This window comes from Pantherophis guttatus, chromosome 7, assembly GCF_059756535.1.
Source record: "Pantherophis guttatus breed Tessera chromosome 7, ASM5975653v1, whole genome shotgun sequence".
Taxonomy (NCBI): Eukaryota; Metazoa; Chordata; class Lepidosauria; order Squamata; family Colubridae; genus Pantherophis; species Pantherophis guttatus.
The window spans coordinates 36,896,134-36,910,159 of NC_142069.1; the positions used below are offsets into that span (position 1 = coordinate 36,896,134).

Genomic DNA, 14,026 nt, shown 5'->3' on the forward strand with positions numbered 1-14,026 from the left:
TTTGTATGATTTGTTAGATAATCTCATTGTCCATTCACACATTACTCTATGTTATAAAACTTTCTTTTGAAAGGTAGACTGAATATGAAGACTTTGGTCACAGAATATTGATCCAGAGCATAATCATATTGGAGGCTTCCAGATATCCCTCCTTCAGCTTCATTCATTTGGCTGCTGCTCTAATCTATATATATAAAAGCAAAAACCACTCACACATTAATCACAAAATCTCCAGAACCGTAAAGCCTACAAACTTCAAATTTTGTAGGTATGTTCTACAACATACCTACAAAAGGTAGGTATGTCCAAGAGGGAACATATATTCCCTCTTGGATTCTAGGTGCTCACTAAGAAACGATTTTTCAAAATGACCATCAGAGCATTAGTATTTCCTATATTATTATAACACACTCTGATGCTAATTAGTTAGACATTCTACTCCCCCTCCCAACTTGAAAATAACTCTGGAGAGAATGGGATAGCATAGGACAGGCTTCTGTGGGGCAAGCCTCATGGAGAGAAGGGATAGCATAGGACAGGCTTCTGTGGGGCAAGCCTCATGGAGAAGGGGCTAGAAAGCCTGAGAAAAGAGGATCTATAGGGCCAGCCTGCGGGAGAGAAGGGGAGAGGATTTATGGGGCCAGCCTGAGGGAGAGAAGGGGGTAGAATAAGAGAGGCCTCTGTGGAGCCAGAGGGAGAGGCTTTTGTGGGGCCAGCCTGAGGAAGAGAAGAGGAAAGAATAGGATCTATGGAGCCAGCCTGAGGGAGAGAAGGGGGAGAAGAAAGGATCTATGGAGCCAGCCTCAGGCAGAGAAGGGGGAGAGGAGAGGATCTATGAGGCCAGCCTGAGGGACAGAAGGGGGAGAGGAGAGGATCTATGGGGCCAGCCTGAGGGAGAGAAAAGGGATAGGAGAGGTTTTTGTGGGACCAGCCTGAGGGAGAGAAGGGGGAGAAGAGAGGATCTATGGGGCCAGCCTCAGGGAGAGAAGGGGGAGAGGAGAGGATCTATGGGGCCAGCCTCAGGGAGAGAAGGGGAGAGGAGAGGAGAGGCTTCTGTGGGACTAGCCTGAACGAGAGAAGGGGAGAGGAGAGGCCGATCGTAACTACTCATTAATTTTCAAACTTTAAGTGCTGATTTATCAAGCCTGATCACATAGTTTCATAGTGGAGCACACGTATTCAGCTAGTATAATATATGTGATGCAACAAATGGGCCAACTGTTAAATTTCTCAGAAAAATTCTTTTCACTGTAATTTAGCGCAAATGCTACTGATATTAGACAGATCATTTATTTTTTACATTAATACTTATATTCTATTCCATGAATAGAAATCTATATTTTTCTCTGCATCTCAGCCTTCCACTCATCCTAGAACTTTGAGAGGTTGTGGGGGAGGAAAGGATAAAGTATTAGTTATCCTCTAGTAAAAGCAACACCTGATTTGTCAGTACAACAGAATAAAGCCACACTTCTCATGTTAACCTGGATAAAGCACCACTTTCATTAATGAAGAAGAGGATGGGAATGTCTATGGAGAGTCTCAATCATCCAGGTCATGGTTGTCCCAAAGGTGCTTTTTTTCAAGAGGCAACTGTATTTACCCAGTTTTAGCATGCAATAGACTCATTTCCCCAGTATGGTTCAAACACCCCCTCCTTTCCTATGACTAGAGCTACCTTCCAGTGTTCCTACTCCAGTTTTGGAGTAGGCTGGATTTTTCCTACCAATAATCTCTATGACTTCAGCAGTTCTTGACTGGTCCTAGTTGATGGAAGTAAGAATATAATCTGAAAGGTGAATGCCTTCTGGTGCTGCTAGTCAGACTGGAAGCAGGCAAGGCAGGGTCATTCATGCAGTAGTAATGATTCAAAAATGAATCAGCGTTAGCCTTGTAACAGTATAATAAAAGTAATTTGTTAAAAGTAATTTTCAAGGTTACAAATACATTCCCAAAAGTCACTCATATTTGCATGCCTAAAAACAAATGAATAGCAACTCTGTTTAAATCTAAATGGTTCAATGAGTCTATAGAAAGAACTACAAAGAAATCCTGTGACATGGGTGTCAAACTTCATGAAATATTTCTGTAGGATGAAAGCCGCTGTGCTGCTTGCTTGCACTGTTTACTCCCAAAGCTCCTAGAGAATTTTTGAAGGAAAAAATGTAGGTGAATGTATCAAGGCTGATTTATTTTTTTTTTTAAAATGTATCCCGTGTTCACAAAATCTCATAGACTGTGTACAAAATCTCAAGGATGGGGGGGGGGACACTCTTTTAAAAGAATTGCTTGTCAAGTTACTTGGAAGTCCAGCCAAAAAGGAGAGAGCATTCAAACTCTGAAAATATAAAGTAGGTTCTTTCTCTCCCCCCCCCCCTTTCAAAAGGTATAATGTTTTTTAATTTCTCTGTCAATACCATTATATAGAAAAATAATACAGATGAAACAGCAGTGGCAACATTTTCTACTTTAGCTCTTGATTAACGCACAGACATATTTCCCATTAAAAGGACATGATGGGACTCCTCCTATAAGTGCAGGTCAGGGATTTGGGGTCATTATGAGCTCATAAATAGTGCAAAATAAGGCCATGGCCAGATGTCCTTTGCCAGCTCTCTTTGGTGCACCAGCTGCACTCCAGTCTGGGCTGAGTTACTCTTTCTGCATTAACTCATTGGCATCATGTGAGTTTGCTTAGATTACTACAACATATCCTACACAGGGCTGTCCCTGAAGACCACTCAGAAGCTATAACTGATTCAAATGCAGCAGCCTATATATTAGCAAATCAAAGTCCCTATAATCATACAATGCCTGCCTTGTGGTCATTTACTAATTACCAGACATTTCCAGATAAAAGTCAATGCTGGGTTTAATGTACAAGGTCTACATGTTTTGGCCCTGAGATACTTAATAGGTCTGCTTTTTCATTATGTTTTTCAGTTGCAACCCCATATAGTGAAATAGAATCCCCTCTTGAAATTAAACTGACACTTTTGTTATTGGCTTTCAGGAAGCTATTAAAAACATGTTTTGGAAGGAAGAAATGATCATAAATTGTGCAAACTGTATTACAATAGAATTTTGTATTAATTCTGGTTTTAGATTTTTACTATGCTTTTGCTTTTATGGAAATAAACTGCTAATTTGGTTTTGGCACTGAACAAACAGAGCACACAAATAGTTGATAATCTACATTAAATTTTGTCATGGCTCCATCAGAGCCCGGTTCAGAGGAAGAGGAGGAGTTGGAACCAGGACCGTCCGACAGTAATGGCACATTTCTCTTGGCATGTTTGGAGAGGCCAGGGGCTGAGGACGAGGCTATCCCAGGCCACCTCAGGCATTGGGGAAGGTGGTCGACCAGGCAGAGAGCTGCCTGCTTTCACAGAGAAAGGCAGTGGGGTTGATAGGCAGATATCCTCTGATGAAGAACAGCTGCCTCCTCAACTCGATCCAAGGACACAGAGAGTGGAGTGTAGGCAAGCTCAGAGAAAGGATGCAAGGCTACTTGGGAGAAGATCACCCCACCCCTCCTCATAAGGAACACCTGGAGGGGAGTTATCCATGGGGAGTTAGTCTTTGTAAGGAACAATTTTTTTTTTTTGCTTTGGCTTATACTCCCCTGGCTTCGATTTATGCCTGTTGCCATTGGCCTTGCCTTCTTTGGAAGATTGCTTCTCACCTTTTGTCTTAGACCTTGCCCTTGTCTTATGCTTTTGGCCCTTTGCTTTGCTGTGCCTTTGGAATTGCTCCCTACCTTGGACTTTTTCTTTGCCCTGAGGACTGCCATTGTCTTGTGCCTGCATTCTGTCTTGTGCACTGGATCTTGCCCTGTGAGTGTGCTCCTACTCTATGGACTTTATTTGTACTATAGAGGCTATTGTTTGGTGGACTAAGGATGGCTGTCTTCAGGGTAGTATGGGAGTGGAGCCTTACCAGTCATTGGAGGGCCACTGGAGGAACATTTATTGAGAAAAATAAAAGACTCTCTAGAGGCCTGCCTTGCCTTGATCATCTGGGTCATAACAAATTTTGACTCAAACACTATGCAGTCCATAAACCTAGTTCAAAAGAATACTACAATGGCAAGACCATTATGTTATTGCAGTAGACTCTGCAATCAAAAACAATCATAAAAATTACAAGCTCGACCTACAAAAAAGGTGTTCGGCAGATTTATTTTATTTTATGACACCTGGTTCAAACAACTCTGTGTGGTTCACTATACACCAGGCAATATAATTAAAAAGAACAAAATAAAGCTAAACATAAGAAAAAGAACAAGTAAACCCTGCAAAACTCTCGAGCATCCCAACAACATCTAACATCCAGCAGAGAACTCCAGACATCCTAAGCCAAGGGATGACAAAACAGCCAGATCTTTAAGGTCCTCTAGAACCCTAACAGGTTGGGACTCACCTAGATCTCAGGGAAATCTCATTCTAGAAGGCAATAACAGTGACAGAGAAGTTACATTTCCTGGGCCTTGATAGATGGCATTATTTAATCAAGCACTCCTGGAATGTACCAATCCCATCGGCTCAAATCAGACACACGAGAAAAAGGCAGTCCCTCAAATAACCAGGCCCTATGCCATGTAGGGTTTTATAAGTCATAACCTACACCTTGAATCATACTTGCAACAAACCAGGCAACCAGTGCAGCTCATGGAATAGAGGTATCACATGTGCATACACATATTGCTGCATTCTGGACCAGTTGAAGGTTCAGAATGGTCTTAAAACACAGCTCCATGTAGAGCATGTTGCAATAGTTGAGCTATGAAGTGACTAGGATTCCCGATCCTGGAAGAAGCACAATTAGCATACCAGATATATCTATACAAAGGGAATTTGCGCGAAGATGCACAACTAGGACACTAGATTATACCAGAAGCACAACTAGCACATCAGATAAATCCCAGAAGAAACACAATCCCGGAAGAAACACAACTAGCACACCAGATAAATCTTTGCAAAGGGACTTCCTGACCACAACTGTCCCTTGCTAATTAATCAGGAACTGGATCCAAGAAGAATTTTAGATTGCAACCATGTTATAATGGAGAAGTGTATCATCATCCAAGATCAGTGACTTGTAGCTTTCCATTTAAAAACGTTAATTCCAAGAAACACTGAATGCTTTTGAATGTAATTGAGCGGCTTTCATACTTTTCAATGTAGAGCACCGGTGCAAAGGGCATTTACACACTTCAAGTAACTATTCACAAATATAATTCTTCAATCAAGATAAATTATCTAATTTTAAAATGCCATAAAAAGCTAAAAAAAACCCACATCTGGAACATTGAATAATTTAGATGGTTTAAATTATGTTTTTGTCAGAATTTACTTTATAGTCCATGTAAGGTACAAAAATGTAGCCCAACAAGGGTTGAGGCATTTCATCTTGCATGTCAAAAATTGAATGAGGACAATGCCTCAGTGATTGCAGTTTTATGTAATAAAGTTAATTCTCTTCTAGATGCAAGCTCTGAAGAAAATAATCAAGTGGATAGTAATTCATAATTATTTTCATAAATACGTCATATCTATATGACAGGCAGGTTTCCAGAGAATGAAGCCCAGGAGTGGCCTGCTTTTGACTGCACAATAACAGCACAATGTACTGTTTTTGGAACTAAACAGGATGGATGGATGGATGGATGGATGGATGGATGGATGGATGGAATGTTATACGTTTCTCTCTCTATGACCCATTAAATAGGCTGTATAAAATGTTGTAAAATTACGTTCACCACAAATTAAGAAAAATGCTTTAAATTCCATGTATTGTTTACATTTGCCACACAGCGCATAAATTTGAACTCCATGTTTTTTTTAAAAAAGTACACAAGACATTTGTTGCTCCAGGAGCTTTTCAAATATCGGTGGAAGCCTTTCATTGTAACTGCTTGCCTAGCCAGTCAAGTGAATCAAACCATCCAATTCTTCTATGGGAGCCCTCCTGTAGAAGAAACGTGAGGAAGCCATAGCCAGAATTCCTAATCCATACCGAGTCGCATTTCTAAAGATAAACCCTACTGAACCAAACCAACTTAGTTGAGACACACAAAGAACTGGGGAGAAAGAAGCGTTTCTGGGGCACAGGAGAAACAGCGGAGGAGACTTTCCAGCGGGGAGGCGCAGGGTTACTATTTCGCACCTAAAGCTGCCTGCCTCCCATTCGAGGAAGCTCAGGGGCCAATCCTGCTCGGTCAGGGTCCGCTGTGTCACTACGGAGACCGCGAAGAGCCAGAGCCAAAATTGAGGGAGGGACCCCAGACGACCGGCAGCTCCAGGACGAAGCAAAGGGCGTGCCGGGCTCCCGACCTATTCCGCTTCAGACTACAAGAGATCTCGCTTCGCCCTCACCTTCCCACTTCTCCGGGACACCCCGGATAACAGTCTTTTTAGCCAGTCCGGGTCATTTTTTCCTCCCTTCCAGCGTTGTCCTTCCACAAACCAAGGCAACCAGCGCGCTCGACCCAAAGCGCTTCGAGCCGACTTTTCCCCGCTTCTTACAACTTAGCAGACCGTCCCAACAGCCACCGCGAGAGCCCGCTACCCACCCTTTTACGGCAGCCGAGAAAGAGCAAAATTAGCGAAGTGCGCTCGTGTGCCGTAAATAGGAACGAAGGGAGGGAGGGGGGAAGCGAGGAGGCGAGGCTTAGCCCGAAAAAGTTGTCCCCGCGACGGCGTTTCTTTAGCGAAGAGCAGGTGTTGCTAAATGGGGAGAGCGAGTAAAAAGGGTCTTGGTAGAACTTTTTTTAATGGCACGGGGTTCGTTTCTCCTATTTTGCAAATGCTTGCTGTAATCTTACACTGCGCTCTGAAGAAAGCAAGAGCCACCCGGGAGGAGAGGAGAAGTGATGGAAGAATTCGGGAGCATTGGAAAAACTAACGGATCGTGGCATAAACGTTCGAGGAGCTAGAGTTCCTTTCATCATATGCGCGAATCTTTGTGATAAAATCTGGGCATCCCTACCTACCTTCCAGCAGGTTTTCATTGTCGTTTTTTCTCCTCTTTTCGTTTGATCTACTATTGGCAACAGAGGACAACGCTGTGTACAGCTAGTGAACTCTCATTCACAAAATATGATGGGTTGTAATTTTAAAGGAGCCAGCGATTGGCTTCGGTGACGTTTGCTTTTTTGGCTCCTCAGGCCTTGATCATCTTTGACTCTGGATTGTGCTTTCCCATACTTGACTGGTGCACAATTTGGGTCTCTACTCTCTTCATAGACTAGTGGCTCTTACTCGAAAAACAGGTAGCAGCTATGTTGTTCTTTGCAGATTCCCCTTATGTGCCAATTGGACCCTTTCAAGGTCATTCATGCCTTGATTATTTCCTGCTTGCAATATACTCTACATGGGGCTGACCTTGAGGATCACCCAGATTGTAGCAGCATGCAGTGGTGGGCACCTGCATAACTGCACCATAATAACACAAGCTGCACTGACTTCGTTTCCTTCCAAGTGCAAGAGGATTGTTATTAACTTTAAAGCCCCACATAGTATGAAACCAGTTATTTGCAGGACCACCTTTCCCTGAGGACATAAGCTCAACTCACCACATTGGATCGAATAGGGATGTTCCTGATCCTTAAATGCTGCCATTTTACATTTTGCCCTATGTTGTGTCCCTTGACGAGTTCCCTACTCCTTTAGCCTTCTTAAAAGCATTTCAAGATTTGACTTTTCCTTCAGTTGCCGGGTAGGGTGAAATTAGTGTGGGACAAACTTGTGGGCTGCATGGGAAAATTTAGCTGTGGTGCCAGGTCTTTTTTTTTTTTTATTTCACTGTTGACATATATTATTTTTATTTTGGGACTGTGAGCCACCCAGAGTTTGGCTTAAGATGGATGACCATATAAAACGTCTTAAATAAATATTGCATTGTTTCATATTACTGAAGAGATGCTGACAGAACTTCTTTAATGATGCAGATTCTCTTGAGGCTGAACACAGACCTGCTGTGCCTAGACAGATGGCAATATGTTTCTCCCTACTCCCTCCCTTGAATTCTATATGAGAAATTAGACTCAATTTGTTACTGAAATAAACGGGGGCTTCAATATCAAGCCTGCAAAATAGCAGGTGCTGGCAGCAAAAAAAATGTCTTTGGACAGGCTTGTTTGTGGGCAGTTATTCAAAGGGAGAAGAATGCTTTGATGTTTTTGAAGTTTTGCTCGAGTTTTTTTCTTCTACTAGTGTTTAGGGCAATGTTGATGGTGGTTGGTAGAAATTGTGATCCAATATAACTAAGGCAACAGAACAGGAAAGAGCAACCTAAATAAATGTTTATTGAAGGCAAAATGGGGAAGCAGGCCTCACTCTAGTCTAGCATCTTGCAGAATTTAATAATTTGAATTTATTACATGGTGTTTTCATACATCCTTACATCCACAGTATTGGTAAAAATATAGTACATTTCACAAAAATGCAGCTTTTTGCTTGATATAAAAAACAATAAGAGAAAATGAGGAAATGTTATGCATTTTTAACTGAGTAGTTTGAATAAGGGATTTTTATACATCTTTTTTACTCAGGAGAATAGTGCAAAATACTTCTCCTGCTTCTTACTGAATCTTTGAAAACTAAGTTGATATATAGATGTTAATGTGGTGTTATCAGTTTTTAATTATTTGTTATTTTACACCTATGCCAAGTGCATTAATAGGAATGTGGTTTTATTCCTTTCTTCTTGTAGTCTGCAGATACAAATATACAGGCAACGATCTCGCTGTTTATAGCAACTAAAAGAGAAGAATGGAAATAATATTTGTATTTCTAACTTTGAAAAATAAATATTACCAAAAGTAATAGACAAGATTAAGCAAGTGTCACTTCTACAGTATTTTGACATCCTATTTCTAACAATATACACATGTAACTAGAAATACAAATAAAACATTCAATGAAAAGCTGCAACACACTGATTGCTACTAGACATTGATGGAAGAATATCATATCTGGTGCCAAATAATTACTTTTAAACAATTAAGGCAAATAGAAAAATATCTCATATAGTTAAATGGAATGGTTTTCATTTAAGAATGCATTCAAAAGAACTGTGTTAACTGGTTTTATTTTCATTATTTTTTAAGAAAACAATGAAACTGAAACCATATTAAACCAAGATGTATAAAACGAAGCACTAAAAATAATATTTCTAAACCAAGAGCAACAAAAATTGCAAAAATCAACTGACTATGTTAATTATTTAAATTATTACTACTTAAAATATTTTATAAACCTAAAGATTTTTATGAATCAGTTCTAGGCTTCAAGTAACAGAGTTCCAGTTGTTTCAGTGATGGAATATTGATCCAAAAAGCTGTCAAATCGATCATTAAATGAAACATGTCAAGTTTTACTGCTGAAAAACCATTCAAGTAAGCAGAGATAGTATCCAGCTGAAAACATTTCCTGCCATTATTACACATCCATTTGCGGGATCAAACAATTTGCTTAAATTTTTTATTGATGGTAGAGTGATCTCAAATGGGATCTGGAAAAAAGAGAAAAAGCGTTGACTAAGCAATATGCTTGTGTTTGAATTAAGTTGTGGCTGAATATCTTAGCTAAAGATAGTCTTTGAGAGGAACATTTTTATTAGGAACAATTCTCAGCCTTTTGGTTAATATCACATATTCTAACAAGATCTTAACTACAGAAAACTAGGAAAAAAATCTGCCTAATATACAGTACGTACATACATACATACATACATACATACATACATACATACTAGGAAAGAGATCTGCCTGTCACTGTAATTCCCTGAACTGATTCTGAATTACACAGTACAGTAAGCCCTCAAAGTTACCATGGCAGTTGGAACTAGTGCCTCCATCACTGTGCAATTCAGTTTTGAACAGTGATGTCACATGACCACATCACTTACCAACAGCAATCCTGCCACTCCCCGCTGCTGCCATTAACCAAACTCTACCAGTCATTAACTGAGGACCCACTCCAAACCAAGCCATTCCAATTTTGGTCCCTCCCAGCCCTGAGGCTTGATAAACCTATGGTAAGGGATTGGATAGCTTCCTCTGCCTCCTCTTCAGTTCCCTCATCTGCTTATCCACCACCCCATCTCTGTCCTTTTAGCCACCTCTGCTGCCAATTGCCCCTGTCCAGCCCTACTTGCCACTGCACCCTTCTACCTGGGGGTCAAATCCCACCTTAGCCATGAAAAGTCAGCTGGGTGATATTAAGCCAGTCACTCACTCTCTCAGCCCAACTCACCTCACAGGATTGTGAAGAAAATAAGAGAAAGATGTGTAGGATATGTTCCATTGCCTTGAGTTATTTGTAAAAATAATAAAGGCAGGATAAATAAATAAAATGTGAGTGGGTCAAAGTGTGTCCAACTTTTATTCATGTCACCATTGAACCACCGCAATGGCCAGAATTTTGAGGATTGTAAACCTCTTGAATTAATGAATTTTAAGTGAGGTTTGCTTGTAGTATACGGGGGGGGGGGGGGATAATAAAAAAAATACCTCACAGTGGTACTCTTAGAGCAGGGGCCCCCAACCCCACTAACGGGCCATGGCCTATTCAGGAATGGGCCACGTAAGTGGCTGGCTGGAGCACTGGCCTTCTGCTATGGCCCAGTTCCCCTCTCCCCCTCATCCGCCAGGCTACCAGGCCACAAAGGTTGGGGACTGTTGCCTTAAAGGCATCACCATTACAGCATGTCCTTCTCTGTATGGATACCTTATGATCCAATCTTACAAGTTTACATAAAAACAAATAAGCTACAAGTATGTATTGTGCTTTACAAAAGCATACATAAAACTTTTTCTTTTTTTAGATCACCTGAGAAGGAACAAAATATTTAATACACTAATATGTTTCATTAATTATCCACTACTATTAATATAACACATGACAAAATGTACATATTGTATAATGTATTGTGCCCTTTTACCTAAGAAGAGTTTATATTCCAGACAACAAAAATTATAATCATACAAATAACTTCATATTCAGAATATTAAAAAATATGCTTTCCAGAATACAATAACAGAAACCTACTAGAAAAGAATTATAATTGAGAAAATATATATTTAAAAATCTAAATAATTTACCTCTGTAAGCGGTGCAGAGTGATCTGTGCTGATAGACAACAAGGCTTTTATTTCAGAAAAGCACACTTTAACCATTTCCTAAATAAATAATAAGAAAATAAGAACTACTTTATTTTAATTTCTCATATCATACTGTCAACATGTTTGGCCAAAGTTAAAAAGTATTTTCTTAAAAACCAAAAGATGTTTTTTTTAATTATCCAGTAGAAAATTTTAGGAGACCAAGTCTTGCTATTCCAAGGAAAATAAAAGTAAAATAGAAATAAGACATTGCAAATGTTTTTAGTTGAAAATTGTGTTCCTGATCATGAATTGTGGATGTGTAACATTTTCTTCTCTGAACTGTGATAACTGACATTACAACTCTCATTTGCGTTCAGTCATTCAGTCATGATTTGTCTGCTTCAATTGAGGAATTACTATATTTTTCAGACTATAAGATGCATTCCCTCTCCCAAAGTGGGTGGAAATATCTGCGCATTTTATAGAGCTAATGTTGCCGAAGCTCTGCCCACCCACCAGCCCCCACCTTTCGGCTTCTGCCTCCAAGCAATTTGCCTCCTTGCAACAGACAGCAAACAGCCTGATCAGCTTCAGCACAGCCTGATTTAGCCCAAGCAGCTGATTGGTGGTTGGATCTGCCTCCCAGAATACCACCAATCAGCTGTTCCAGGCTGTGGAGATCCCTGCTGCCCATTGGCACCACCCATCCCACTTCCACCTATTGCCGCCTCTGTGCACCCCATTTTCGGCCTCTGTACGTCCCATTTTCAGCCTGTTCCAGCCGGTGGGAATAGGCGGCAGCAGCAATCCCCACCACCTGGAACGGGCCAGAAGCAGGAGGCATGGAAGCTGAAAATGGGGTGCACGGAGGCAGCGGCACTGGGCGGCAGCGATCCCCGCAGCTGATCGGTGGTATTCCAGGAGGCAGATCCAACCACCAATCAGCTGCTTGTGCTAAATCAGGCTGTGCTGAAGCTGACCAGGTTGTTTGCTGTCTGCTGCAAAGAGGCAAATTGCTGGGAGGCAGAGGCAGATTTTTTTTTCTTATGCTTTACATTTCTAAATATTTCAAACATTTCTATAATAGCAGAGTTCTTCTAGTCATCAGATATCAAAAGTCTTCTATACAATTTTCTTTCTATACAATTTTCATCCCACTGTTGCTTCCATTTCCTTGGATTTTCTTTATTTCACTCCCTGAATGTGTTATTTTCCCCATCTCTTCTTCTGTTGCCATGAAATGTGCTGAGAAAAAATGGCATTCACAGTATCCCAGCTCTTCTGCAACATCCTAGCCTGCTATATAAAAGATTTTTGGAAATAAAATCTCAATATGGAAATAATTTTATATGTCTTCCCAGTTTAAATTACATGTCTCCCAATGAAACCAGCAGCAGGAGGCACAAAATTATATTATAATACAAAAAGGAAAAGTTTAAATCTACTATAGTACACTGAAAAGGCAGAGAATGAGTTTGTTCCTGTATATCTAGGTGAAAATATGGTGTGTTTGTATATCATGATATAACTACACATCAGTATGCTTGAATACTAGTGCATGCACTAGTGCCGTGATGGCGAACCTATGGCACATGTGCCCAAAGTGGCACACGGAACCATGTCGCCTCCATTGTGGCATCGCACCTGGCGCCTGGTTCTCTGAGGAGCTGAGGGAAATGAAGCGCAGGAAAAGACGCCTGGAGAGCAGTTGGAGGGCTAGCCTTTCCGAATCCGACCAAACACTGGTGAGGTCTCATATTAAGACCTACCTAGTGGCGATAAAAACGGCAAAATTAAATTATTTTTCCGCTCTTATTGTGTCTGCAGATAACCGCCTGGCCACCCTGTTTAGGGTGACCTGCTCCCTGCTCCATCTTGGAGCGTAGGGCTGAGGATTTTGTGCAGTATCTGCATGACAAAATTGCTCAAATTCGGGAAGGCTTGGACTTTGATTGGGTAGATGCAGGTGGGGTGATGGAGGCAGGTCTTGAGAGTGTTATCTGGGAGGAGTTTGACCCTGTGACCCCCGAAGATGTGGACAGGATTCTGGATAGACTTAGCGCGGCCACATGTTTATTGGACCTGTGTTCCTCCTGGCTGGTGCTGGCTTCCCGGGAGGTTACACGAGGCTGGCTCCAGAGGTTTATCAATGCTTCTTTGAGAGAGGGTTGCTTTCCCAACGCCTTGAAAGAGGCGGTGGTGAGACCCCTCCTCAAGAAGCCATCCCTGGACCCGGCTGTTTTAGCAAATTACCATTCAGTCTCCAACCTCCGCTTCGTGGCGAAGGTTGTTGAGAGTGTGGTGGCGCGACAGTTCCCCCAGTACCTGGATGAAGCGGTTTATCTTGATCCGTTCCAGTGGGGCTTCAGACCTAGGTACAGCACGGAAACGGCACTGGTTGCATTGGTTGATGATCTCTGGAGGACTCGGGACAGGGGTTGTTCCTCTGTCCTGGTCCTATTAGATCTCTCAGAGGCTTTTGATACCATCGACCATGGCATCATGCTGCGCCGGTTGGAGGGATTAGGGGTGGGGGGCACCGTGTTGCGGTGGTTCTCCTTCCTCTCTGACCGGTTGCAGTTTGTGTTGACGGGGGGCCAGAGGTCGACCTTGAGGTGCCTTGTATGTGGGGTGCCACAGGGGTCGGTCCTCTCGCCCCTTTTGTTCAACATTTATGTGAAGCCGGTGGGTGAGATCATCCGTGGATTTGGGGTAAAGTTTCATCAGTACGCTGATGACACTTAGCTGTACATCTCCACCCCAGGCCACCCCAATGATGCCCTTGACGTGATGTCCCGGTGTCTGGAGGCCGTGCGGATCTTGATGGGGAGAAACAGGCTCAAGCTCAACCCATCCAAGACAGAGTGGCTGTGGCTCCTGGCGTCCCGATATAGTCAGTTAGTGCCATCTCTGACT

General features: G+C 41.8%; 2 protein-coding genes across 6 annotated transcripts in view; both read right to left on the reverse strand.

Moving 5' to 3' along the window:
• NEDD1 (NEDD1 gamma-tubulin ring complex targeting factor) overlaps window positions 1-6,605 on the reverse strand; it is a 45,060-nt gene extending 38,455 nt beyond the window's left edge. The window contains exon 1 of the mRNA XM_034402918.3: window positions 6,378-6,605. The gene's annotated coding sequence lies outside the window, so the exon portion shown is untranslated. The remainder of the gene's footprint in view (window positions 1-6,377) is intronic.
• A 1,682-nt stretch (window positions 6,606-8,287) lies between these two features.
• CFAP54 (cilia and flagella associated protein 54) overlaps window positions 8,288-14,026 on the reverse strand; it is a 140,205-nt gene continuing 134,466 nt past the window's right edge. For all 5 annotated transcript variants that reach the window (XR_015728925.1, XM_087873968.1, XM_087873970.1 and 2 more), the window contains 2 exons: window positions 11,108-11,185; window positions 8,288-9,516 (listed from right to left, as the gene is read on the reverse strand). Coding sequence is in view for 4 of the 5 variants with exons in the window: in XM_087873968.1 (XP_087730094.1) it covers window positions 9,397-9,516; window positions 11,108-11,185 (198 nt within the window). In the remaining variant the exon portion in view is untranslated. The remainder of the gene's footprint in view (window positions 9,517-11,107; window positions 11,186-14,026) is intronic.